The following is a 27,804-nucleotide window of genomic DNA, read 5'->3' as shown; positions in this document are numbered from 1 at the left end:
GCAAAGCGTCGTCAATTAATTACGGGATATCAATTTGCGCTTCGTACATAGTTATTGAGACGCATGGAGAAATTGTGAATCACAAACTGCACGTTGTATCGTTGAAACGAGATTCCTCGAATGTTGGACATTAGCTACGATTGTCTCCGAGCTTTCAGTATTTATAAATAGTGTACGATGGTCTTAATACCTTGTTTAATACGCGATAGCGTGATTAGTAATCATCGATTACTTATCGAATGAATTTACGTATAAAGTATTTTGAAAATTACCAAGGTTTCTCTTGGTAAGTTGTGTGCGTTTCATTCTTCGACGAAACCGATTGTCCAAGTGTCTAATAATTGTCAAAAAATCGAATAATTCGGAAAGAAAGCGTTTCCGCTTATTTTTACGATTATTTTGCGTTCTTGCGACGAGTACAACAATTAGCTTCTAAAATTTGGTCAGATGTATCAAAATTCTATTTTATCTTGTGCTTATACTATTCACTTTTCATCCTTCGTATCGATTCGGTTAAGAGACGGTTTATTTTTCCATTAGAAAGAAGAATTAATCTTTCGTTGAGGGTTAGTTTCTATTTGCAAGTCTTTTCAACATTTTTCAAACGGCGGTGAATAGCAGAATGAGTCGAGTTCAGTTCTCGGGGCAATTATTTAACGATTTGTAAAATGTTTTCCTTCAGCTCCATAGGTCTCTGCGCATCCGAGATTCATCTTCGTATTTGCAATATTTTTGCAGAAATGTTTAGGATCACGGTTGATACCAATTTTTACAATTATTCTCTTCGTACACCTGACATGTTCTTTATTTTGTCACTACAGTAGTATTATTTACATTTTGGAACTCATACCGTATAGGTACCGTGTCACTTCTATCCTAAATTCTTGAAACAAACGTAATCTTCGACCTTCAATTGTCGGGCCACTACAATTTTAAAGGATGTCTCTATTTACACAGATATTTATAACAAACGGATAAGTGTCGAGTTTTATCGTTTCGTTGCACAGGATTCGAGAAAAAAGCGTATTATTTACGGGGCAACTAAATAGCAGTGTGCGTTACATAAAGCGAGATACATGAAAATGTGGATAATCATTTCGCTACTCTGTAACGAGAGCGGATTACTTTGTATTTTTTTTTTTTTTAGCATTTTCCTACTACATGTGTGCTACAAACTGTTTACTACAGTTACGATAAACTATTTCTCTTCAACATACTCACGAAATGTACTTCGATTATTTCTTATTGTCTAATCACGAAGACAATCAAAGTTACGTTTAAAACTTTCAAATTCGATTCGGTCAATTCTAGAGATATTACTTTCCTCGTCTGCACTCAATCAATGTCTGCCAACCTGAAAAATGTATTTTGAATTGGTAAGAAGCAAGGGGATCGCGAAAGGTTGAAAAATTTTGCGGATCATACCGCGAACTTTCTTGGAGGAGCTATCCTCGTACGTTTGCAAATTCTAATCGATTATCTTTTAATTATCGAGTTTCACGCAATGTCGAACGCTCGTTGTAAAAATTAACGATATTTTAATTCGAATCCTATTTTTATTGCAAATTTTAGTTCCCGACAACATACTTTGGGAAACTTTGTAAAAACTCGTCGCCACGAGCCAACAAAAATTGATTTCCCCGATACGGATATAATAATTTATGGAACTAAAAGAAAGTCTATAGATAGGATAAAGTGATATCCACGTTCCGTCCTGTCGAACGCTGGTACTCCAAAACGACCGCCACAAAGGGTTAATTGTTTCTAAAGGAGGTCAACGACTCCGATCGAAATGTTACACCGAATATAAAATTCATTTCCAATTCGCTCTCATTGCCAAATTGAATTTCCCTCTCTCGTCGTTCAATCGGATACAGCAATGAAAAAAAAAAGATATCGCGTCTCGAAATTGAAGTTTCCATCGTTCCCATTACGCGTTTCGTCGAAACACGATCGAAACTATCGCGGATGATTTTCACTCGACGAGTTTCCATCTTTCGGAGCTTAATACGCTATATGTAAGTACCGCGCGTAAAGCCACGCTCGGTTCAGCCGACCCCATCGTCATCAGGGAGCACGAAAAAGAATAGTGGTCTAAAAAGTCTCAAGACTATGTGAAAGAAAGCGGTCGAGGAAGCGGAGGAGGTCTTTCGTTTCGATATCATCGCTCCTCGTTCTCCGACTCGCGGGTTCCCTTTCCTTTTCTTTCCTCTGCCGCGATTATACAATCGACGCTTTAGGTCTACGTATGAGGAGCACGAGGAAGAGAAAGAAACACGTACACAAACGTAGAAGGGAACGACACGTTCGACGCAGCGTGCGCGCATCTATAGTGTGCGTCCGTAGCGACAATGTAAAGAATTCTCGGATTCGCTCGGTCGTTTCCGTGGACGGTCGTGTGTTTATACCGCGCGGTGGGGGGCGCGAGCTTATTTCACGAGAAGTCGCCGGGGAGTGGGGATGCGCGGTGACGGTGGGAGAACACCCCCCTCCCCTCCGCCGCCGCGCCGGGCAGTGGAGAGAAAGAGCCGGAGAACGAGAGAACGACAAGGAGGCAGGTAAAGAAGGAACGACGGTGTCTCGCGAGGAAGGAAAACGAGGGGAGCGAAAATGGAGGAGACAGAGAGGAGCATAACGTCTATTTAGCATTCCCCCTGCCGGTGCGACGGCTTCTCGTTAGCTGGCTTTTCTCTCCTCCGAGCGTTCCCTCGGCTCTGGTTGTATCGAGAGCGCGAGTGTGAGAGATTGGAGAAGTTCCGAGGGGATGCGAGAAGGAAGAGAAAACGAAGGTGGAAGAGGGGAAGGCAGACGTAGCTCCGAGCTGGGGATGCTGGGTAGGCGTGGACCACGGACCACCCTGTCCACGATTCCTGGAGGGGAGGCCACGCCATCTGTCCAGGCGGCGGTGGCGGTGGTGGTGGCGGAGGAACGACGGGGAGAAAGGGTGGATAGGAGTATCCGCGGCCAGTAATTATTATTATACACGTCGGAGTTTTGCAAATGCTGTCCTCCGAGCGCGCGCGGAGGGGAGTGAGGGGAACCGGGGAGAAAGGGATGGGGTGAGGTGGGTGGGGGGTGGGTGGCGAGCAGCACGAGTGCCTGTTATTTCGCCCGGCTTTGCTAGGAGTTAAGCTGGGTAAAGGTTCGTCGCGGGAGGGATGGGGAGGGATTCTTAAACGGGATCGTTATGCGAGTCTTTCGCATACTCTCTTTTCCTTCTCCTGGTTCTCTCTCCATTTCTCTCTCTCTCTCTCATCCCCTTCAATTTCCTTGTTCTCCACCCATTTCGTCTCCTTTCATCCCCCACCCTTTATCGGACTCAAAAGCCCCGCTTCACCCCCGGAAGTGCGTCCCCTCTCGCTCTTTCACTTTCTCTCTCTCTCTCTCTCTCTCGCGAGCGCGCGCGAGCACTCTCCTCTCTCCGTCTCTCCCTGGTCGCGTTAGTGTGCAGTACATACGTCACGACTCGACGAGTGTCGCGTGTGTTGCGCGCGAGCGTGTTCCGGAGCGGCGTGGATCACGCCTCGCGTATCCGTTCCAAACCAATTCAAACCTCCACCGCCACCAACCCCCCTCTCCCCCGAGTACCGCGGGTTTTCGAAGGGTGAGACCGAGGAAGGAATCGCGACGCTCTCGACATCGTTTCTTTTGTTTCCTCGTGTCAATTTTTGAAGGGTTCGATATACAATACACAATTTTCCAGCGACAAGGGGAACCGTGAATTTGTTTGTCGGAAATAACCGACGAAGGACGACACCGATAATTGACAACGACCAACAGAAATTATGGATTAGCTGGTAAATGGCGCGCTCGAGAGAACTTTTCAATTAGGATGTGTATACCTTCGAGGATCCATTCACTCGGCAAAATAACAAAACAGGTTCTAAACGATGTTTGAACGTTCTCGAGCAGAGAACGGGTCATCTACGGAAACAAAACACGCGATCCTTGGGTGGGTCTCTTGGTTCGAAAGCGTTAAAATATTGTTTTAAACGCGTTTGGTTATTTCGTCGAGATAGTTTTTCGTCTTTGTTTTCGCTCTCGGCGGAAAGAATTACGATTTTCGAATTCGTTGTACACACAGTGGGGTCGCTACCTTTTTTCAGCGATCAAAGTTTCGCCATATGTAACCGCGATGTAAGATATTCTCTAATTTTAGCAGAACTTTGGGAACTTCGTCCGATATTCAACGAGATTGTCACGGGAGTTTACGGGAGTGTATGAAAGCACAAAGTGGACTATTCGCGAGGGAAATGCACACTTTTGAAACTCCTTTCTCCCCGACACCGCCTATGATAAATCCCTCCTTTCCTTCGAGACGTTCCTGAATTTTAAACGCATTAAATATGGCGTTTTACCGTGAAACAATAGGAAGACAGTAGTAATCTGGATTCAACGAAATATCCAATTGTCAAGATAATGTGTTCTTCTTTTAAAGGAAGAACGTATAGGAGTTGATCGTAAAATTAATTGATTATTTTTTCTACATCGAAATACGTTAACTTGCACGATTTTCGAAAGAAGTTAAGTTTCAACTACTTTCCATTGAAAACCGATGCGTAACGCGAACTGTTTTTATCGTAAACAATTTATATTTGAGACCAGTCGATATTCTTACGAAAAGATCTGCAAACATATTTAATTCGAAATCGATGTAAATCCGTGCACGATCAACAAAAACGTTATCTCGTTCGGTTAAAATTTGTCAAAATGATCGCACAATGAATTTGTATAAGATCCTGGACACGAGAAGCAAGCGTGTTACCATTTATTAGAATTTTTTAATCGGTTCAAACGCCGAACCTTTTCGAAAATTTGATTTCGCATCGTTAAAAGAGAGAAGACTTTTTCACTGTTCCCGGGAAATGACGAACAATTGTTTTAAATATCGAACGTCGCGAATTAACGTTCGAAGATACCTTTTCTTCGGACTGGGTTTTCTTCGATCGCCGCGTATAAGGTCAATGTATCTTCCCCCACCGGAACCTTTCATTTTATCGACTGTAACGTATATAATAAGTTACACATCCTTTCCCAAATGCAACTTCTTCCCGAACGTGTTCAATATATACAATGAACGTAACACACCTTTCCTTGATATAACTCTCGCGATCGAATGCGATACGTAGATATCGGTGGCGTTGCAACGCGAATGCAACTGAATGCATTATGCACGGGGAGCACGGAGTCGTTAATCTAAAGATAAAATATCGCGTGAAATATTACCTTTGGCGGAACACGAGTAATTTTTAACGGTTGAACGACACTGTTCAAATTTCGTTCGATGGAAAATTTTCGAAAATGTAAACAAGCTTCGGGCCGTACGATAGTTGCGAGACACGAATCGTATGAATTATTATTACTTAAATACAATTAATCGTTACATCTATCTGCCGTTATTATTATTACCATTCGTGCTATTTAGATACAAAATTTCATTGGTCGAATGAAATTTGAATTGTACGAGAGACGAAGCACTGCTTGTATCAAATAGAACACTGTTGCGGTATTCCGAACGATACTTGTAAATTAAGGGCGACGATTATAAATTGTATTTACGACGGCAAACATTTTTCGTCTATTCGTGGATAGTTGTTCCGCAAACAGTAGCGCTGCAACACCGATTCTGAATTATTGTTGCCCCGAGATACAACGCGAACAACCTTTAAGCAATTTTTACGACCGCGACCTCCGCGGAGTTAAAGATACGTGTTGCGTCGCATTGATTTCTTTTCCATCGAGTAATTCTGGTCGTGTTTCTCGTCTTGGCATCCGTAGTTGGTCCAACGAGGAACGTTTCTCCGAATCGATGGTTCGATTGGCAAAAGTTCGCGATAAAGAATACCCTTCTAATCGCAGCGTAACTTTCCTCGAATATGAACCCGTGTTTGGAATGTCATTGGTCATTATCGATACCTAACAGCGTGTAGACGTATATTTAACGGCTCCCTTTTTGTTACGGCGTATAACAATTAACCCTCGAACCGAGTTCATTCCTACCAGATCTGAATTTTATTAGTTCGTCGAGTTAGATTAGTTTAAATCGAGTCACGTATTAAAACTAGGTGTACAACAATTACCTGGTTAGACGCAGGTAAAAGTAACGCAGGATGAAAAATTACAATGACATTGTTTTACCTATTTTTATGAAAAATAACGAGAGAAACGAAGGAACGGTGGGACCTACTATTCACATACAACGATCGACCATAGTCGTTCTCCAGGTGACGTTACTTACATCCAACGAACGACTATACCCTCCCTCCACAGGCCCTTTCGTACATTAATTCCGAACGTACAATGTTTCAATGTTTCCTCGAAGCAAGATTATCGAGAAATAACAAACGTTCCGCTCCAAAGAGAAAATTCCCCTTTAAAATGATCAGCGAGAGCAAGTTCTCGAACGGAGGATTGTAACCACTTTCGACGCGTCTCGTTCAGCGGAGGTGTTCTAGCCGAGGAGACCGGGCCGTAGCGAAAGGGTTAAGAATCGAGTCGACGTCTCGCCCGCGGTCACGGTAACGTAAAATTCGTGCATCGCGCAGACGAAGTACGTGGCTCGGTAATAAGCGCGTGCGCGTGCGCCGCAACCTTTCTCGAGCTCGCGAATCTCTCGATCGGACGCGATAGGCGGAGGTGTCGGTGGCGCTGCCTGCACGGATGCACCGCGGTATGCATTATGCGCACGTAAGCGAGTGTATAGAGCCGAGAGACAGAGGGTCCCTCTCGTCCGAGGTGTGCGCTTCTTCCATGTAACTCGTTGGTATCGAGGATACGTGGAATCGAGCGGTGGACCCGCGCGTTAGTTAGGCGAATCGGCACGGTGGCGTGGCGGAGATCGCGCCAACCCCCCCGTTGCTCGGCTTTTTATTCCGGGGCTAAAGGCCGCTCCTAATTGGTGACCAGGCTCATATCGTTCGATTTATGCGACGCGAGACACCGCGACTCAACGAACGATCGGGTAGACACCCAACGTGCATACGTAATTCGCGCAGGGTTGCAGCACACCGGACCGACGGAGACGAAGACGAGGACGGGGACGCGACGCGGCCATTCTTACGTAGCCGGGGGGAGCCCCCGTGCGGGCACGGGCGTTGTTGTGATCCCCCGTGGAAATACCGGTTTATGTACTGATACATACCAAGAAGATGCGTTCGTCACGCTGCACGACCGATAGGCGACACACGGTATCGCGACCAGGACGTTTTCGCTTCACCCTTTATCTCGCACATTGTTTATTTTCGTATCGGGTGGTTGGTTCGTCGATGCGTTGCGTTTCAAACGGGTAGGGGGAAGTGGGGCAAATTTTATAGCGATACTGTCGGGTTGTTCGGTAAGTCGTTTCGTTTTTTTTTTTTTTTTTTGGTGAAAATGAAACACGATTTTTTTTAGAGTGTACAAACATTTTATCGAATTGTATATTCTCCATTTTGGAAAACGAAACGACTTGCCGAACAAGCCAATATTTATTTCGATCGTGCTGGAAATTAAAATTACGTTCCTGGTTAAAACTTGATAGTGTAAACTTCACAGTTAGTTCAACTTTGGTATGGACAGGTGGAGAAATCTCTGAATATCAATAAAATTGGAAAAACAAAGCGAAATTTATATCTTTGTTGCTCGAAGTCATAGTTAAGACCAGTGAAACAATTACGTTGCTTTTGGTCGAGAAAAATAATGTAAAGTTGCAAAAAAGGTCTACGAAACGAATAAAAAATTAGAACCTCGACGGAGGTATGGATTTTCTTGGCGCGCTCTAACCGAGGGAGGTATCGATTTTCTTGGCGCGCTGTAATCAAGGAAGCTATCGACGATTTCGTTTGCACGTTGTAACCGAGAAAAGTATCAATGATTTCGTTTGCGCGCTACAACCGAGTGAGGTATCGACGATTTCGTTCGCACGCTAACGTTGTTTTCAACGCGTCGATCGCTCGCGTGTTACTCACGAGACGCATCGCCCGAAAGATTGATCGCCGCCAGCTAAAATTAAGATCTAACCGCGATCGCGTACCGGCGGACTGTTGTCCAACGATAGGGAAATTGGAGCAGAGTTACCATGAAAGTATGGGACGCTCGTTTCGAGAGGGGGGATCGAAAGGATAGAAATTCTTCGGTTCTGAGTGTACGCTGCGAGAAATTTATTGCTCTGAAAATTGACACCGCGATGATGGGATTATTGCACTGCCTTTGAATTATTGTTATTATTATTGTAATAACGCGATTGGATTTTTATTTATACGGGGTGACTAAATAATAATAATTATTATTGTTCTATTGAATTATTATTGTTGTTAATATTATTATTATCATTATTATTATGGTTCTATCGAATTATTATTATTATTATCATTATTAATATATAATAATATATTATAGTTGTTAATTATCTGCACAATGGAAGATTTAATAAAATCGATTAAGGGTAGGCGTGACACTGTAGGTTCTGCTGGATTATTTAACCCTTGTGTTGTTAATTTTATCGCAAATCGTTCGGTTAATAACGCTCAGTCTTGTTACCCAAACCAGAGTTGCAGGTGGGTGGTGGTGTAGGAGGTAGTGTATCTAGAGTATACTAAACATACCACTTCGTAATCGGTTGAATATCGTGGTCTCTCGCAGGTTCTTTGCCAAAACACTTCGATCGATGGGGGACTTGGACGGTTTGCGCGCCAAAACCAGTCGACCTCCTGGTTAAAGAGAAAAGAAATCGAAGCGATCGCGAGAGAACCGCGAGTACACCGCGTTAAAAAGTCACACGAAAATCACACAGAACACTTGTTACACTTGTGAGTGTACAAAGAACAAACTGGTGAAAAAGGAACACAATCTCAACATTCTTTCTATTATGCAATCAAACTTCAGCCCTTTCGATATCAACACGTTGAACGTCGCGATGATCACGAATTTGAAACTTGTTCTTAAAGCGTTTACAAGGAACAAGGAATCTTGATACTTGTAAACGTTTAAACAACGTTACTGTGATTGGCAATGCTCCGCAATAGCGACAAACGAATATTTCTACTATTCAAGCTACAATGCGAACACAAAGGTAAGATTTTCTTAGATACGGAACATCCGCGCGGCACTCAACGTGTTCAGTTACGTGTCACTTACACCTACAGGGGGACGGTGGTCATCGAGGTGTCCGGTGTCGATTTTTGTTTTCCCCGGGATGTACATACTACCTATTTGGTCGAGCGTTAAATAAGTTAAATAACCCGTCTAAGAGACGGGTGTCGTGGGATTTGTGACCAATCTCGAATTTAAAGGACGAAAACAGCCCCTCGGAAGCTGTATCCCGAATAGGATACACCCCTCTGGTCTTTTCGGGGACGTTTCAGTTTCCCTCATCGGGCATGCGCTTCTTGCGAAAGGATTAATGAGTAATTAGCACAGCGCAAACGCGCGGCTGTACCAATCGGGGGTTGCTTCGATCTCCGGAAACGCCCATATTTGTAATTACGCTGGCACATCTCCCTACGGACAAACATTATTCATCCTTTATGAAAATAATCAAGGTACAGGTAACGATAAAAATTAGCGTTAGTTCGATCGTTAGTTCGTTCGATCCGATTGCTATTAACATTTGCAACGTTAAAATGTGATTGTCGTGATGATTCTTGATTCTTATATTCGTAAATTTATTTACGCAATATCGTTCTCGAATTTCTTATGAATTTTTCGGATTATTTCGACGACTTTACGAGATAAACGAGATAAACTTGCACGAGATAAACTCGCGCGATAAACAAATTTATTATGATATATTCTAATGTTCTCGAATACTGTTACCAGTACAGTAATCGTTACATGGTAACAGTATCGAAATATCTGTTAAATAACGCATTTGATTATTTCCTTTCTTTCGATTCTTCGGTCGGTAATTATTGAATATTTCTACCCTTAGATTTTTTAAGGAGTAGAATTGTTTTCAATTGGTAATACATGGTTTGAAATTGGATTACCAAGACAGAGTTTATTTAAATTGTTCTTCCACACGATTACACACGATTACTAATATTAATAAATGCGAAGTAAAAGTTGGCTTATAAATTAATCAACGAAGTACAATGCTTCTTGAAGTATTTTCAAGCAATTGTTCCGAGTAATTTTCATAAACTATTTCGCCGTATTTAAAGAGTACTTCTATACAATAAACACAATTTTGACAATCTAGACAGTCAAAAATTACTATTTCGTTGTACAAACGATATCGAACATCCTAGACTGATCTTTGCACCTTTTCCACTTGAAACCCTAAGAAAGTCTCTTAAAAGAAACCTCTTTCGAATTTCAATTATTCACACTTTCGAACACGATAGAAAATATTCAACTACTACTTTAAACGCTCCGAAACCGTACACCTATATACCGCTCGAAATTTCACCACCGACTCGGCGGTAAATTTTCTTCCAAAAAAGAAATGTTCCGTCTGAAACGATTAGCCATCCATAATTTATCGATCGAAATGCTTTCCTTCTATTCCTCCCGAGAACGAAGCACAAGTGACATAAGTGTTTCGTGAAATGGGAAATGTTTCTTAATTCACACCGTAGACAGCGTTTCAAAATCCTCCCGTGAACTTTTCACCGCAAGATACGACGTTCTCTTCCACGACCAACTCCCAAGCCACCCTTAACTTTTTCCTCTCTCTCGGTGGTCCGTCGTTTTCGTTTCTCTCTCCGCAGCATCCTGCGATTGGTCAATAATTATCATTAGCGCGTTTGCGCGTCCGTACCGCGCACTCCGGCTTTCTTTCCGATTGGCAACCCTCTCTGTAATTAATCGAGGGGCGCAGGCGCGAATTCTCGCGTCTAATGGAAAAGCGTGTGGGCGCCGCCTCGTCGACCCCTTGAAAACGATTTCTGGCTTTCTCTCTGTACTCGAGCTATGACCACTAATTATAACCGAGGGGCGGTGCCCGAGGGTTTAACGCACACCACCCACCCTTGGCGAAACCACCCTCTTCCGAGTTTGCGCCGTGTTAATTGCTCGTTCACCCTTTCCCTTCGGGCCGGGCGCCGACTCGGGAAACTCGGTTCTCCGCGCATTCAGTTTACCTTTTTCTTTTTTTTACATTTTAAATAACGCACACCCTCACCGGGCGCAATATCCTCGATAATTGTGCAATCGATACGCGACTCGAGTATCCCGTGTATAATTGAATCGACCTTTTGTGCGTTGTAATTAATCGTTGTACGCGTTTGAAAGTAAAATGGGCGTGTTGATTTTTCAAATGGTCTACCCTTGGGCCGGAGTATCGTCGATAATTGCATACGCAATAGGGGAAAGTCGAGTAAAACGGAATACTAATGTCTCTCTTGGGCAAGAGCTGCGGGTAAGTTGAAATCTTACCGTGTGGTTCCAAGCAATACCTCGCGTCGTTTCGCGATCGATTATAGAGCTGAGCTGGTGTTATCGGACTAGCGAGAACGTTGGAAAAATGTCCGCTTACCGAGTTGCGATTTTGCGTTAACTTTAGCGCCACTTTTTCAATCTTCGTTTCGAACGATTCGTAATGTCTGGTAGAGAATTTAATTCCATAGTTCTTACACGCGAATTTTATCGTTCGATTCAATTTTCTGTCTCCCATTGAAGTGTAATAATTAAACGTTTACCAAATTATCTCGTTCGGGGTAACACGGAACACTTTAGCTCGGGTTGAGACGATACGTCTAAGTAAATAGGGAAGAACGAAGTGTCTTACGTAATTATTCGATACAGATGTGTTTTTCGTACACTTAATCAAAATTTCTATATTTTTATGGAGAATCGTGTGTTTCTCTCCGAGTCAAATATTTTTTAAGTGCAATGTTTTATTTCTTTACAGCTTAAGATCCACTCACGATACAAACCTTTCCCTTAATCGAATCGCGTGTAATCGGATTGACCTTTATACGTTACAATCAGTCGTTATACGTGATCGAGTGTAAAACGCGCGTGTTAATTTGTTACTTTTTAAATAATCTAACCTTACTACGAAATATCGTCGACAATTGCATATACAATACAATCGATACGCGATACTTGAATGGCGTGTAATTGGGTTGACCTTTATGCGTTATAATTAGTCGTTGTACGCGATCGAAAGTAAAATGGGCGTGTTAATTTTTTACTTTTTAAATACTGCACCCATACGGCGAAATATCGTCGACGATTGCATATACGATCGATACGCGATACTTGAATGACGTGTAAATGGATTGACCTTTGCGTGTTATAATTGGTCACTGTATAGAGTTGCGAGTAAAGTGCAGGCGTTAATTTAGCCAGTGACAGTGTATAATCGGTTGCACGTTTAATCGATGCACTTTTTTGCACGCTTAATTGGCGTGGAGTTATCCCTACCATTTACTTCGGTAAGCAGATTAGAAAACTCTTTCACGGTTTACTGAAAATTACAAACAAATCCTTATCATTCAAATTCCATTTCTCGATTCTTGTTTCTCGAAGTGTGCCAGTTAAAAATCTCGAAAAATATTTGCATCGATTCTTCGAAGCTTTCTTCGCGAGAAAAATAGTTTCCAGAGCGGTTAATTAAACTATTAAAAGTACTAACTTTCTCGATACCGTACGATTCGACGCGAAGTTTATCTTTTAATCGCGTCGTCGGTTCGTCGATATCGTTTCGTGGTATCGTTCGAAGTATTTTGTACACCTAGTGAACCTCTTCCGAGTAAATTACAGACGCGATCTACTTCTTCGATCGTTCGTTTCTCAGATCTTCAAGTTTTACGCGTTACTCTCCTATGGACAACGGGGTAATGGGTTCTCGGTACTCGTTGTCTATACTCGACCTGCCGGATAAATTTCCCTTCGAGTCGTGCAGTCGTTTCTGTCGTGTAAAAAATTGCAAACGAATTCTTCGTTCGCAGGTTTCGAGTCGAAGCGGATCGGTTAAAAATCTCGAAAAATTTCATCGCTTCCCCCGAAGTTTATTTCGCGGGACAAGTAATTTCTGGAGCGGGCGTTTCGTAATTAATCTTCCAATGAGCTGTTAAAAGTCACGGAGCACGTTTCGTTTCGGGTAACGGACCCACGAACTCGATTGCTACGCTCGGTCGACCGTACCGTTCGCACGTTATATATCTTCAACGAGGTTCACAATAGAAATCCGTGGGTCTCGTAGCCGCTATTAATTTAAGCAACGTATACGAGAACGTTGTAACTCGATCACAATCCGTTTCGTCCGTCCTCTATTCACCTAAAATCTACGTTTCGCGATTAACGAACCAAAATATTTACCCAAAATGGAAATACCCTTGCAGAGTCTTCTATACCTGCAGGTACCTCGTTTGAAAGTCCTTCAGTTACCGAGAAACTTTCGTTCGATGAGTGTTCGTTTCCTGTAAATCCGCGTGTGTATTTTCCAACGTGGTGAATAACAAGTGCATCCTTTACGCTCACGGTGTAAAAAAGCTACTGTGGAGTGTCGTTGGAAACGATCAAATCACGGTTGTTGCGTGAAAAATATGGAAGAAAAATATGGAGAATATTAACGATGGCTCAACGGAAAGCGATTCGATGTCGATCGATCGAGTAGAGGTAGCGAGTACCGAGAATGCGTTATTGTTATCCGTAAGAGAGCCTCTATTAACGTGTAAAACTCGAAGATCTGAGAAATGATCGAAAAAGTGGATCACGTTTGTAGTATGACGGAATGAAGTTTAGCAGGTGTACGAAGTACGTACTTCGAGTACCGCGAAAGATATCGACGAAGCAACAACGGGGTTGATAACTTTAATCGAACGGTGACGAGGAAACTCGTGTTTTAACGAGTATTTCGAAAACGTGGAATATTGGAAAGACTTTTAATCGCTCATCGAGACAAAATATATCTCGCGGGGAACGCTTCGAGGAATCGTTGGATATTCGTTTCGAGATTTCTCCGAACGAAGAATTTGTTTATATTTTTCACGCGGCGAAAAGGACCGGTCGGTCTAAAGGAAAATTTATTTCGAAAGGGCGATCCTTCTCGATGAAAATGAAAAAAAAATGAAGTCGACGCGATCGATAGCTTCGGAGACAAAAATTCAGACGCGTATTCAATTGGCGTGGAAAGATCCTATTACTATCTACGTTCGTCGTAAGTTCAATATTGTAGATAACAAAAGTAAAAACATTACCGTTTTATACAACAGCGACGTGCAAATCTCGCGGAGAAAATTCATGAAGAGATTTCCAGATCTGTAATTTTTAAATAATTGGCGAAACACAACCTCTCGGGAAATAACATTTAAACAACGTTATAATCGCGCGACGTTATCGTCTTGTTAACAACTATCGTCCCTCCCCATCCCCCTGTGCTCAATTTCGGCCCGTGAACCGTCCCGACGAGCAATTACGGAACGATCGGTCTTTGGTCGCCGTGAAAACAAGGTGGTGCGCAACGACGATGTGTTTTCAGGTGATTGGCAACGCGAACGCATAATTCCTTCACGGTAACATATGTTACCCGAACGTTCCCGGAAAATTATCCATTCGGTCGGCGGTAATTAGGAAAATGCTTGGCCTGGTTCCCGCGCATTACCGATCCACATGGTCTACTCGTGTTCACTCATTAAAATCGTATTTACCTTGCAACACATGACTCGGCTAGCGTCAACGGTCAAGTAGAGAGAAACGAACGCTATGCGAATAAAGAACTCGTGGAATCTATCCTCGATTGCTGCCCGAGCGAACGTTGCTTATGTATACGTACGTACGTACGTATTTTACGATCCGTGATTTACAATCCGTGCATCTCGTCTTACCGGTGTCTAATAATTATTTTCCATCGTCGAGTTTCTTTGAGCGGCGAATTCGCTTACGTACCGACCGGATCTAAAAACCATCGTCGAGCTGGACACCGTACGAGAAACAAAGTTGGGTATTTGGTCACCCTTCGGGAGTAAGGTTTACGCGGAGCGGAGGGGACCTCGAGGAGGATACAAGAAGATAACAGGTGGCACACGGAACTAAACAGCCCCCCCTCATCTCCCATCTCCCCCCTCTACCCGATCGTCTTCCTCTAGCAGGTACTCACGGTTGTTTTAAAGTTCCCGTACATGGCAGAGATCGGCGTAAAAACTGGCTACCGTGTTCCGTCTAACTTTGGAGCCAGATCTCCATCTTCTTGCTCGTGTCCGACTTTGTTATCCACCACGCGAAAATTTTCACTCTAGCGATCAATTTTTACATCGTTTAAACATTTACGGTCGTATGTCCCCTCTCAGCAAGGAACCATATTAATCTTACACTTTGTTCAACTATTATTAACTATGTATTAATTTACACTCTCTCCGAACGAACCTGAATGTCTAAAGAATCTGTTCACTAAGCAATACGGTGCTCCTGTTAGAGATGACGGAATCCAGTAAAGAGGCTTAATGAAAAACTGCATATATTTTTCCTTTTTCTGAAAAATTCTTCTCATTTTACGCTCCAGACGATGTAACGATTTTGTAGCGTTGTGTGTTCAAAAACTCGAAGACGAAGACTGTGCAGTAATTTATCGAGTATTATACGTGCGGAAATGTTTCAAGACATTTGATTTTCATTCGATGCGATTTCAGTTACAATTTAAAAAGAAGATAATGTACTTCTTGTTACAAAAATTACAAAGATACGCTCGAGAAATAGTTTCTAGGATTACGAGCGAGGAATTAGTCGCGTTTAATCAGAGATTGAATCTCTTTCGAGACCTTGTCGTTTCGACGAAAAAATTAAACCCTACGCAGTTCGAGAAAAGAATTTGAACTCGAAGGATGAATTTTTCGTCGACGAATATCGTTGGAACCTTACTCGTGCGTTGAGCACGTATCGATGAAATAATGGTTGATTTTTCATCGAACGATAACACGCGTGCAAATAATTGTATCTCGATGGTTGTGTCTCCCCTGTTGTTCGTTTTGAAATCGTTCGTAAGTTTTCTTTCCGTGCTCGTAACGTTTAATCGCGATACCGTCGAGTGGCAATTTATCTACCACGATCGTTCTATTTACATCGATCCTACGAGGGTACCGCGAACGAAAAGGACGAGGTCGTAAACTAATTGCAGGAGGCGCGTGAAACATCGCGAAACATCGAATCACACCTCACGCCTGGGTTGCCGCTCGTTGCCTGAATTATCACCTTTGTTTCGTTCCTCGAGGTGGAATCAAAAGTGGCGGAATGGACACGGAACGCAGCCGTGTGTCTAAATGTTTCCACGTGAATAATAGGATTAGAGTAGAGCCAGTGACAGCCGGGCTATAATTATTCCGTGTTCCGCGAAGCAAACAGGCTCTAACAACCGAATTTGCATCGAGATACAATCGAAGAACCGTGGAAATAACAGAAACTTGTGGTTAAAGGAGAACATTTCCGGCCGACAATTAGAAGTAATAACCATTCGACGGCGACCAATCATTGTTAATTGACGTCAGGAGCTGCGAAAGGATTCGTACGCGGACACCTGCCCATTTGTCGAAAATTGCGCGCAATTTGCCCCGAAAATAAAATCAGGATGGCGTGGAGATTCGAAAAGGCCACGTCGAGACCCTTGTCGAGAACTCGAGAGCGGATGCACGCTTCGAGCGGCTGATTTTCTTTCGTCTCTCCTTTCTTCGTCTCCTTTCTTTCCTCCGTTTTTTATCACATTCTCTCTCTCTCTCTCTCTCTCTCTCTATCTGACTTGCGCGCGCACACGCGGTGGACCGACGGAGGACATCTCGCCGCTAATTATGATTAATTTGTGAGATGAGCGAACGGCCCTCGAAGCCAGGAGCTACCAAGACGTAGGGGATCGGCCATAAGGGAATGTAATGAATATTCTCAGCGGGAGTGTGTCGTAACGTCACGTGAACGTCATCCAGGTGACTTGTTCGTTGTTCTTTTCATCCTAGTTTTAGACCGTTCCTTGCCACGTTGAAATTCGCCGCGAATGCGCATAACGAAGCAGATGGCGGCTGTTGATTGCACTTTAACTCGTGGCGAGTCATCCTCGCTTCTAGCCGGATTCTCTAATTGGATTTCGCGATTATTTGGAATCGAGGTACGACGAATTTTTTTACTTCGACGATACAACCAAGAACGACACTAGCGACGAGTCGTCGTTACGCGAAATTTTTCTATTTACGATTTACGTTCGTTCGGAATTGAAACCTGGAATTTTCACAGAATTACAGTTCTGCTTGCAATTGTTGTTCGTTGCCAAGATGTGGAATTGCGAGCAATTCACACTTGCACTTTGGAATTTCGAGAAATTGACGTTCAGTCAATTCTCTAATTAGATATTGCGTTTGTTCGAGATTGAAGCACGAAGTATTGACAAATTTACGGTACGCGTGTATTATTTAAGACGCGTAGGAGATTTAGGTTACGATCAATTTTGTCGTTACGCGCGACGTGTGCCATTTCTTCGGAAACGGAATAAAATTAATCCGACATCGGGGTCCGGATTTTCGACAAATTTACCATATGCATAATGTAGACGTTTTTCACCGCGAGATACAACAAAGATACAGGTTACCGATGATCGATCGTGTCAAAACACACGCACATCCGATGTTATCGAATTAGGCTACCGTATATTACAGAACGTAACACCGATCGTTCCGATATCTTTCGATACAGGAAACAGTTTATCACTGAACAGAGGAGTGGTTTAATCACGCGTGTCTTAAAGACCCGATGACGAAGATAAATAGGAGATGGTCGGTAATCGTCTAAATTCTATTTATATCTACCGTTAATATTGGTATAGATCCACCGTTGCGCGGGTTTCGTACGATTACGGTTGACGTAATGTTAATAAGAACGCGTTTCTTCGCTATTAATTACGTTGGACAGGTAATGGTTACGAATTAGGAAAATAAAATCTCGTCTAGTTATCGAAATGTATCGGAATCCTTGCGAGAACGGCCACGGAACGGTACGTTTACAACTTGACCGGAACATCACCGTACGAGGGACGATAAAATTAAAAAGATAAAGTATTCGTAAAACACGGAGTTGTAGTTTTACATAGAATCTAAATGTTCGAGAGAAATCTAAAGTGTCGATAAATTATTTTAATGTCATTGCGCGAACGATACGGGCTTCTTGTTCGTGGAAGTTGTCGTAAAATAACGCTTTACCGGCATAATAATTCGAGATTCGAGATGGTGGCAATGCGTCACGCTCTAGTTTAAAATAACAGGCTTAAATGCTTACAGGCTTAAACTATAAAAGTTGTAAGTTTCAGCACGAACGAAGGTATCTCGCATCGTCGAATTACTATTCGGATGCATAAACGAAGATTATCTAAATATTTCACGGCACACGGCCAACCGATAAGACGGTGCAATTTGGAACCCAGAATATTATATACCCTCGGTTACTCTCTCGCTGTGCATTGCGAATCATTTCTGCCTTGGATTTCAGTCGAAATTACGAATCTCGTTCCGAATCTCGTTACCGAGCATTATTCTTGTTACGATACGAAACTAACCTGCGTCGTTTTAATCGGAACATTTTATTTTAAATACTTCCATCGATTCGACTATAACTACAAAAATACGTGGTTCGATCGAAAAATAATTCAACACCGAAATCTACACCGGTAATATTCTTAAAAAAGATTCCAAGTCGAACGATTATTCTGCGAACGACATTGGATATTTAACGGTTTGTTAAACATATACACGTATTTACACGAATAGAATATGTCGCGTTTGTGAAAAGCAACGTAAGTAAATCCTACTTGTCGAGCTTACATTTGAGCTAAGAATCTTTTACTTGCTCCTAAGCGGGGTTAATTACTTTCCTTTGGTATGTATTTGCACACGCTTGTGGCACCATTCGAATCAATGAAACCATCAGCCAGGCCTTTTCAGTAACCATGGCTAATCGTTCGCAAGTTTGCCGTTACTCTAGCCACAGGGAACTCTGTGAGCGATCGCCCTCTCTGAAAAAAAAAAAGAACGACTTCTTTGGTTAGATGCAGGGTCACCGACGTTCTCGCGGATACACGAGCGTATCTCGTGTTTCCGTTTTCGATTACGGTGTAACGCGAATTCTTTCAATGGAATCGTTAAGAGAATGTCCACCAACCGGTGAAGATCACCAAACCTCATCACGAGTCTAGCTATCTATCCACCTAGCCACCTATGCTTCGAGAGAATCCGTCAAAGTTAGCGTTTCTCGTTCTCCTGTTCAGACACCGCGGATCACTTTGAGGAAAATCTCTCTCTCTCTGTCCGGCAGTACATCGGCCAACTAACAGCATAGGCAAGAAGAGCCAGTAAGAGAACTCGCATCAGCAGAATCAATTGAAGAGGCAAAAAGTTGACCAACTAACGGAAGCAGCAATTCCTCGAAGAAACCAAAAGGAAAGGTAGCAAGAAGGTTGCTGAGTGATAAAGATTGTCAGTGCACAGTTCTCACCATTTCGCTCGTTACTGAACTTTCCATCAGAGTCGTGACATTGACGGTCTTTTTCACTTAGCGATCTTATTGCTAGCTTGTCCTTGGCGATTTTTCAGAAATCGCTCCGTGAAACGATGATAGAGTTTTCGCGTACCCACGTTCGAGCGTACACCTCGTCGCAAGGAACGTACGAGCATTGTTGCCTCGCGATGGAGCTACGGTTGTACCCGTTGAGCTATAGTTGTATAGTAGAGCCACGGTTGTAACCGTTGGTACTCATCGTGGGTGGTTACTTTAATCGAACCGATCACGTGTCCCGAACGAATCGTACGCAGCGATCGTTTTCCATTCGAAATCAATTAATCGATTCGCACGTTCCAATTTCGCGATTCTTAAGATCTACCGGAGTTAGATCCACTGGAACGAGTTCTACTCGCTCTATATATCAAACGTTAAACACGGGTATACGGATATATCGATATCTGTATCCAGTGTCGGGTATTGGGACATTTATCGATCAGTTTAAGATGTTGAACGTTTTCTTCCTTTTTTTTTTCGTTTTTAAAAGGTTTGACTCGATTCATCTCAGTATCCGCGCGATCTGGTTGCAGCAGAAACCTCGTTGTAATATATTTAAACGAGTCGACTCGATGAAACGTGTAAGAGTTATTTTGTAATCTTAGACAAGGGACTCGATCGGCGTAAAATGTGTCGTTGATTGGGACGTTTACCTAACAAACTGAAAGCCAATTACGATCGAATTGTCAATAAATATAATTGCATCGAACTGACACAATCACCGTTGCGTTGAAATCGGCGAGAAGACAGCCGATCTCGAGATCCGAGCCGAAGTTTCAACACCTCGCGCGTGGCTAGATCACCGTTACCCCCATCGATCTTGCAGGTGTTTATTCTATTAATTTTATCCCGGCAAAATATTAATCTGACGCTTGACGGGAAGAAGCACGATCCTCTTCCATTGTGCAACCCACCAATCACTCTCGCGCACTGTTATATTTCTTCTCGCTGCAACCAAAGCCGACGATAAAATAGTGCAAAAAAGGTGCAATCAATTTCCCAAAACAACCGTTGCTCGACGAGTAAATGAAAATGTTCTCGAGCAAATGAAAATGTTCTCTTCCTTTTCGACTAAATAAATTCAATCGTGCAGTCTATCCCGCGCGAGAGTGTCGTTAATATCGTCGAAAGTTTATAATTAACGAAGAAGAAACTGTTACGATATAAATATGTACAATCTTCTCGAGTACGCGTTGGTTGAAATTCTCTAAAATTTGAGAGTATAGTATATTTAATATTTAAAATTAAAAACTCTAATATTCTCCTCGCGTGGATCCAATGGAAAACGTACAGTCCGTAACGAAGCACGCGTTTCGATATTTAATATTTAAAATTAGAAATTTTAATATTCCCCTGATGTAGATCCAATAAGAAATATACGGTCCATAACGAAGCACACGTATCGATATTTAATATTTGAAATGAAAAACTCTACTAAACCGTATTCGACAAATATATACCGCTACGTTGAAAAATTCGGTAAGAATTTACAATTGAATAACGAACTCCTTCTCACGTAGCGGCGTATCGGCGCTTAAGGTGTACGTTCGATTCAGGTGAAATTTTTTTGTAAATTTATGTTTATAATAATAAGAACAACGCGTCCCCGTCGAAGAGAGCGTATCACCTCCCCTTGTCTTATCCGAGTCCCCGGCCACGTAAGGCTCATTACGCGCGAAATTAAAAGCATCGGGGTTCCAGGATGGTTTCCATACCCGTTTCACCGACCGATACATTAATTTCAAGTTTAACTATAGTCGCGCGCGACTCTCTAACTACTTTTCACGCCAATCTCGCCGCGCGCTTACGCGTATTTTACTTATATTTACGGCATCGCGAACAGTATTAACTGTCTCGACGGATTGACTTTTACGGAGGTTACGGCGCACCGATACGTTTCATTCGGCCCGTTTACGATCGATAAAACGGTTTCGCGAAAATCCATATTTTACCAGGAATTTATCCTTGTTCGGGGCGCGCCGGCCGTATCCGAGACGCGTCCCCCGTCCACCGGTTCGTAATGCGTTAATTGCTCAATCCTCGGGGGCTCCTGACGAGAAGCAACGAAAAAACTTCTACATCATTCTAATTCATGAAGCGGCCGCGGAGCTGTTCCGCCTAGTAGCCACGGATAGCCGTGCTGGATTTTAATAAACGGTTCTCCGGTCAATCCTATATACACACCCGAGGTCTGCGGAGGTGTTTCGCCTGGTAGCTGTCAGGACGACGCAGTCGGGGAGAGGTTAATCACCCGCGTTGGATTTTAATAAACGGTTCGGGGGGCAAACAAAGCTGGTCATCAATAACCATTCCTCTCTCCCTCTCTCTCGTATCGCGCTGTCTCCCCTACTCTGTCCCGAAGGGGCCCACCTCACGGACCCGACCCGGCAACGCTCTACGGCCATGCCAGGGCCTTTGCCACCAGCTTGTCGAGCTTCATCGGACAGCGAGATAGGCGGAGATCGTATCTGCGTGGTTATTAATTAACCGGCGAGAAGGGAAAGCCTCCTTTCATCACCTCGCGAACGATCCGCCGTGGATGGCCTCGGTCTTGCCCTAGCGAGTAGAGACGGAACTCGCGAGAATCGTCGCTGAAAAGTTTCCCAAATTCTCGGCGAAGCACCTCGTCGACCGGTTCCCCTGCGAAAGGTTCGCGTTCGATTCCACTTCGAGAACGATTAGGAGGACTCGACAGTCGCGCGAGCTCCATTCGACGATTGCTTTTTCGGTACACCGCATCCGGTACCGTGTTTCCAATGGTTTCTTACGCGGAGACGTGTTTTACCGTTTGGATGTATTTGTCGCGGCGGTGGTCGACATTAGTGTCTAGACAGATACGAGTATCGAGGGAGTTGAGATCGCGGTGGGAGAAGTCGATAGATGGACTCTCGAAGAACTCATTTGAGGATTCTAGATGGAATTTAGATTTTTTTAAATTGTACACGTGGAGACATTTTGAACGTGGAAATGTATTTGTGTTCGAGGTAGCATCGAAGAGAATACACGGTGTCGAAGGAGTTAAGATGGTGGTAAGAAAAGTCGATAGGGGAATTCTTGATGAATTCGTTTGGGTATTCTAGATGGAATTTAGATTTTTTTAAATTGTACACGTGGAGATATTTTGAACATGGAAATGTATTCGTGTTGAAGGTAACGTTGCATCGAAGAGAATATACATAAGTGGGTGTTAAGGAAGGAGTTAAGATTTCACTAGTTGTAAGAAATATGAATAGATAAATTCCTGGAGATCATTCGAGTATTGACGAAGCTTAGATCGCGCCAAGAAAAATCGACAGATGGACTTTCGAAGATCATGCGAGTGATTTAAATGGAACTTGTATACAGTCCGCTGGTTCGTGGACGTTGGTACACGTCGCGAATAAATCGTCTTCGTGGTTAAAATATCTTAGGCTCGATTCGATTCCATCGTTCGCTCTCGAGAAAAAAAACAAAATGAACACACGCGTTGTGATAAATTACAAAGTACAAACTCGCAACGACTCTTCGATACTTTGTACCGTGCTCGATTATCAGATTCCAGGTACAATCGTACAGCGACCGAGTGACAATTATGATAAATTAACCCATCGATACGAATCCTTGCGTCATTTTTTACGGAGTACCGTAATTAAAGTTCGCTTTGTTCGTAAAGACGCAGTCGTAGTTTGTTCATCGCAACGAATCGATTCGACCAACCGTACAATAACGCTTTTCGTGAGCACGTATCGTTTGTGACCTGCATACGTGCCTATACGAAACTGAATTAATATCGAACCGAACAGAAGAGATGATACGTGAATGAACGAAAGGGGAAAAAGAATGGGGGAATTAATAACGAATGAATTCTGCGATTTTGAGGATCTTCGACTGTTCGGTACTCACCCATTTATGGACGTGCGGCTGATGAACCAAGACAAAGCTGATCTTGCCAACGAATGCCACGCTTGCAACGGTATGGAGTCCGATCTCTCGGCGGATTTCATTAGGAAGATTTCGGCAGTTTTGTCAGGTTGATCACGCTGAGCACCTGCTCCGAGGGGAATCCACAAACGGACCAAATCCTCGCGGATTTTGGTACTGTTTACTCTGTACCACTGTAATAAGAAGCAGGACCGTATTAACAATTTCTGCACGGTACCACGAATACCATTGCGACGTTTTTAACTCTTTAACAATTCAATACGTCTGGGAGACTCTCACGGGGATGCATCGCTGCTTTTTATACCAGGGAAGAACCACTTATTAAACGCAAGGTAGCGAATAACAAAAAAACGCTCGTGAAAGATTCTTTGCAACAATTATTACCGATATCGAGCACAAGGGAGGGAACACTTTCTCGACGATCTTTCGTCGCTTTAAGGGATTGATTCTTTCGGTTTAACGCAAGAGTATTAATTTATACATATCGATTCTATCGCACAGGGCTCTTTGAGTTCAAGATTACGATTCGGGAGTTGAACGAGGGCACATGAAACAAACGAACATTCGAAAACATTCATTCGAGGAAACATTTGTGCAAAGATCTTACAGTATTGTTCCAAGTGTATAGTAGTGTTCTCATGCTTCGGGACAGAATGGGCGGGAAAAAATCGAAACAGACTACGATTCGATTATTTGATTTTTCCTCCACCTTCAAACATTTTTTTATACTGTCCCTTACCTTTAGGTACGAGTAAATCGTATTAACGTAGGACACTGACGAATTACTAGTCCTTATTAACCGAACCACGAAATCCATGGTTAAACATTCTTTCTCGTTGCGGATTGGTACACTTCCAACTTTCGTACCAGACATCGTACAATTACCCTTCGACAACGTATCGTGTTACAAACATTATCATCGACTACTCTTTTTTACCCGTTTAACTCGCTTGTGTACACTCTCGGTGTTCGAACTCGCCCCAATCCTACGGGGACACCTCGATTTCACGAATCTCTTACGCTCTTACAGTGGACGATTCGTCAGCGAGTCGCGCGATCGCGGCGCGGAATAAACGTGAACGGAACGAGTCGCGTCGAGCCGGACGTTGACTCGTCCGCGCGAATATTTTCAATTTCGCAGGCAATCACGACATGCGTAACGACCGCGAGAACCGCGAGAACCGCGATGCGGCGCGGCAGCGTAACGCAACGCAACGCGTTGCTGCCTGTAAATTTCGCGACGGGTTAATGCGTTAAAATAACAGCCGCGGCGTTACGATTCATTAACATCCCGCAAGGTGTCCCGGGCAAAAAGTGTTTCTCGCTTCATTATCGAAGGCGCGTATCGCGACATTAACGATATTCCTTCGGCGCGAGGGGGAGGCGAAGGAGGAGGAGGAGGAGGAGGAAGAGGGAGACGGTTTCGGCGCGGAACCGCAAAACAGTCGGAGAAGCAATTACGTTGACCGGTCCGCAACCGCTTGGTTCCCTCCCCCGTCACCCCCTCCCCTCCTCCCCACTCCATCCCACCCTAAAACCCCCATGTACACGACAGATATCCGATTTCATCGTCAGCTTCCGAGAATGAGAACCAATTACGCGGCCCGGGGCATTAAAGAATCGATCTAATTTGCGCGCGGTGGTGGTGGCTCTTAATGGCGAGAGAGCCGACCGATGAAATTATACGAAAATGTAATCAACGCGCTTTTTGTCTCGTTTCGCTCCAAGGGCAGGGGCGTAATTAGGAATGCTTTTGCGCCTCGCGACGGGAGACACTTGTTGCTCTCACTCCCCCCCACCCCACCCAACCCCCCGTCCGCTACTCCCACCTTATTCCTCCCTATGTTACCCCGCGTGGAGCACAACGCTCCCCTTCCTTTTTCCCTCGTCGGTAGAGCCGATCCCTACCGTTTTCCTCTCTTTTTTCCCCCCCTTGGCGCGCAGCCCCTTTATTCTCCACCCCGCGTCTCTTTCGAGTCTAGTGAGAGAGAGACAGAGTGTGTATGTAAGTGAGTAAGTGTGTGAGAGAGAGAGTGTGTGTTTGTATGCAAGTGAGTAAATGAGAGAGAGAGAGAGAGAGAGAGAGAGAGAGAGAGAGAGAGTGTGTGTGTGTATGCAAGTGAGTAAGTGAGAGAGAGAGAGAGAGTGTGTGTGTATGCAAGTGAGTAAATGAGAAAGAGAGAGAGAGAGAGAGAGAGAGTTCTTGGGGAGAAAAAATGCAAAAAATGGAAAAAAAACGAGAACGACGGAGGAACCAGGGGAAGGCATAGTGGGGTCCAGGTGGGGGGGAAAGTCGGGAGATGGAAGGACCCGGCCACAGAAGGTGAGTAATTAACGCCGTGTTGCCCAGGTGCGCGGCCCTAAGAAGTCGTTTATGGATTGCTCGGCAGCCACACCATACGCGGCCATCAATTAGATTCTCTAATTAAAACAGTCCCTCCTCGGGTCCCGGGGAATTAACTCCGGCGAACCTCTGTAATATTCTGTCGACTCTGTCATCGTCGGATGGGCGCCCCCCATCCCCCACTCCCTCCCTCCCGACCGCCGCGCGATTTTTTAAATCGCTGCGGAACCGATACAATGTACCGCGAGGAACGATGCTCGCGAACCGACCGCAATAAAAACGTAATTACCGAAGGTGTTTCTTTGTTCTCGTACTTCATTAACTTTAACCGGGATTGCGTATTGTGTTAACCCTCTCTCGGGGGGCGAAGGAATTTAGACGCGGGTTTCGCTGGGGTTTCGCTAATCGACGATTGTTACTTTTGTTTTTTGTTCTCTTTTTTTTCTTTCATTTTTCACACGGAACGGTTCGAAAGAAATTGCGAACGTAGGGTGCAACCGCGTATCGAAGAGTATAGCACAGTTATCGATACGCGAAGCGTACGCGCGAATTGTATTGCACGAGAGTGTTAATATTGGAATTGAAAGGTTCGACGAAACGTAAAGGGACATTGGAATTTTTCAGGGTTACAGATACTTTAGAAATTCTTCATTTTCTTTTTTAATAAAAAATTGCAAGTTTTCGGAGCTGCGTATTGAAGAGAACTGCCGATGCCAACCGTGTATCGTTATAAGGAAATAAAATAGTAACTAGAGAAATAAATATATGTATAGAAAACACGGGTACGTAAGTAACAAAAAAGGAACGTATACAAGGTGTGTTGCTTTGATTTTTAAGGTCGTTTCAAGGTGACAGAATGTATCGAAAACTTAAGACAATTCTCCATCGCGTCAATTTCGATCTTTCGTGAAAAACATTCGGGGAAAAATAAAGAAACATTTGCCACTGTTTGAACATCTTTATTACGCAAATTGGAAAAAGTGTACACCTCGTGAGATAATAATCGCGCTTAGACGAGTCACGGTCGAAGTCTGCCCCTGAAACCTAACCTCGAAATCAAGTTTCTAGCGACGGTGTCGCACCCGATTACTCCCATTACGGGACCAATGGTCGGAATGGTCGTTTGCAAGTACTCGAAGAATCGTCGGATTAAGGACGTTGTTGCGTGCGTGCGCGCGCCATTTTCGATTCTCGAAAAGTACAAAGACGCGCGAAACGAATTCTAGCCGCATCTGGCGACGCAACGAATCACGAGGCTCGATTATTATTCCAACGAACTCTCGACGACCTTTCGCGGGCAACTGAATTGGAACAGTGACAAAGAAGAAGAGGGGACTGAAGGGATATGAAAATCAGCACGTCGGTAGGTGAGAAGAGAACGAGAACGAGAACGAGAAAGAGAGAAAGAAAGAGAAGGGGAACCACCGTACAATTTTAATTATGGCTGCCAGCATGCATCACTAATTGCAGGTAGCCGGGCTTCCCCCCTCCGTCATCACACTTTGATTCGACTTTTTCTCAACTTTTTCTTAGCGAATTACAAATGGCTACCGACGTGGTCGTGCGCTGCCGGACAGCATTCCTCTTTGCGTCATTAGTGGCGACTTTCTGTGGCGCTGTGCAGCGCCAGAGGGAGACGGAATGAATCGGGTAAAGGAGAAGGGAAGAGAATCAGATTCGCACACCTTCCGTGTAGTCCACAGCACGCACCAATCGCCTTCTGACTCGGATAACAAGTAGCCAACTCGGAAATCACAGTCATCTAAATCAACGTCTCGCAACGCACCGACAAACAACAGAAAGACTCGATCTTTCTACAAATGGAGTCTCCCCTCGTTCTTTTTTCACATCCTCCCTTCATTGTCGCTAGCAAAAGTCAAATACTCTCGACACATTATAGATCTTTTTATTCGACCGGATAAAACACAAATTACCAGAAAGAGTAACGCGAACCTTTAACGCGATTCGCTTGGGTTTTAGCCGAGAAGTCGTTGAGTGTTTTTGGTACATCAGAGAGAATCTTCGAAACAGAATTTAACGACGCGTAGGTAGATACGTGTGTTAAATACACGTTTCTTTGAAGTTACTCGTAG

At 43.7% G+C, this 27,804-nt stretch overlaps 2 protein-coding genes and 1 long non-coding RNA gene across 13 annotated transcripts in view; 1 reads left to right on the top strand and 2 right to left on the bottom strand.

The window, feature by feature from the left end:
* LOC143147316 (uncharacterized) overlaps positions 1-27,804 on the top strand; it is a 124,477-nt gene that overhangs the window by 17,386 nt on the left and 79,287 nt on the right. The gene's annotated exons all lie outside the window — the stretch shown is intronic.
* LOC143147318 (protein-L-histidine N-pros-methyltransferase) overlaps positions 1-27,804 on the bottom strand; it is a 56,296-nt gene that overhangs the window by 15,054 nt on the left and 13,438 nt on the right. For both annotated transcript variants that reach the window (XM_076312465.1, XM_076312464.1), the window contains exon 2: positions 23,329-23,540. In XM_076312465.1, the coding sequence (XP_076168580.1) occupies positions 23,329-23,540 (212 nt within the window). The remainder of the gene's footprint in view (positions 1-23,328; positions 23,541-27,804) is intronic.
* On the bottom strand, positions 794-9,340 carry LOC143147321 (uncharacterized). Of its 2 annotated transcripts, XR_012992239.1 has the most exons (3): positions 9,115-9,340; positions 8,583-8,687; positions 794-1,354 (listed from the first exon to the last, which is right to left on the bottom strand). It is a non-coding gene; the product is annotated as an uncharacterized LOC143147321 (long non-coding RNA). The 2 variants fall into 2 exon arrangements; XR_012992238.1 differs by lacking the exon at positions 794-1,354 and having other exon boundaries at positions 8,327-8,687.

Source organism: Ptiloglossa arizonensis, chromosome 5, assembly GCF_051014685.1.
Source record: "Ptiloglossa arizonensis isolate GNS036 chromosome 5, iyPtiAriz1_principal, whole genome shotgun sequence".
Lineage (NCBI taxonomy): Eukaryota > Metazoa > Arthropoda > Insecta > Hymenoptera > Colletidae > Ptiloglossa > Ptiloglossa arizonensis.
Note: the sequence above shows the minus strand (reverse complement) of the source record. Positions and strands in the feature narration are given on the sequence as shown.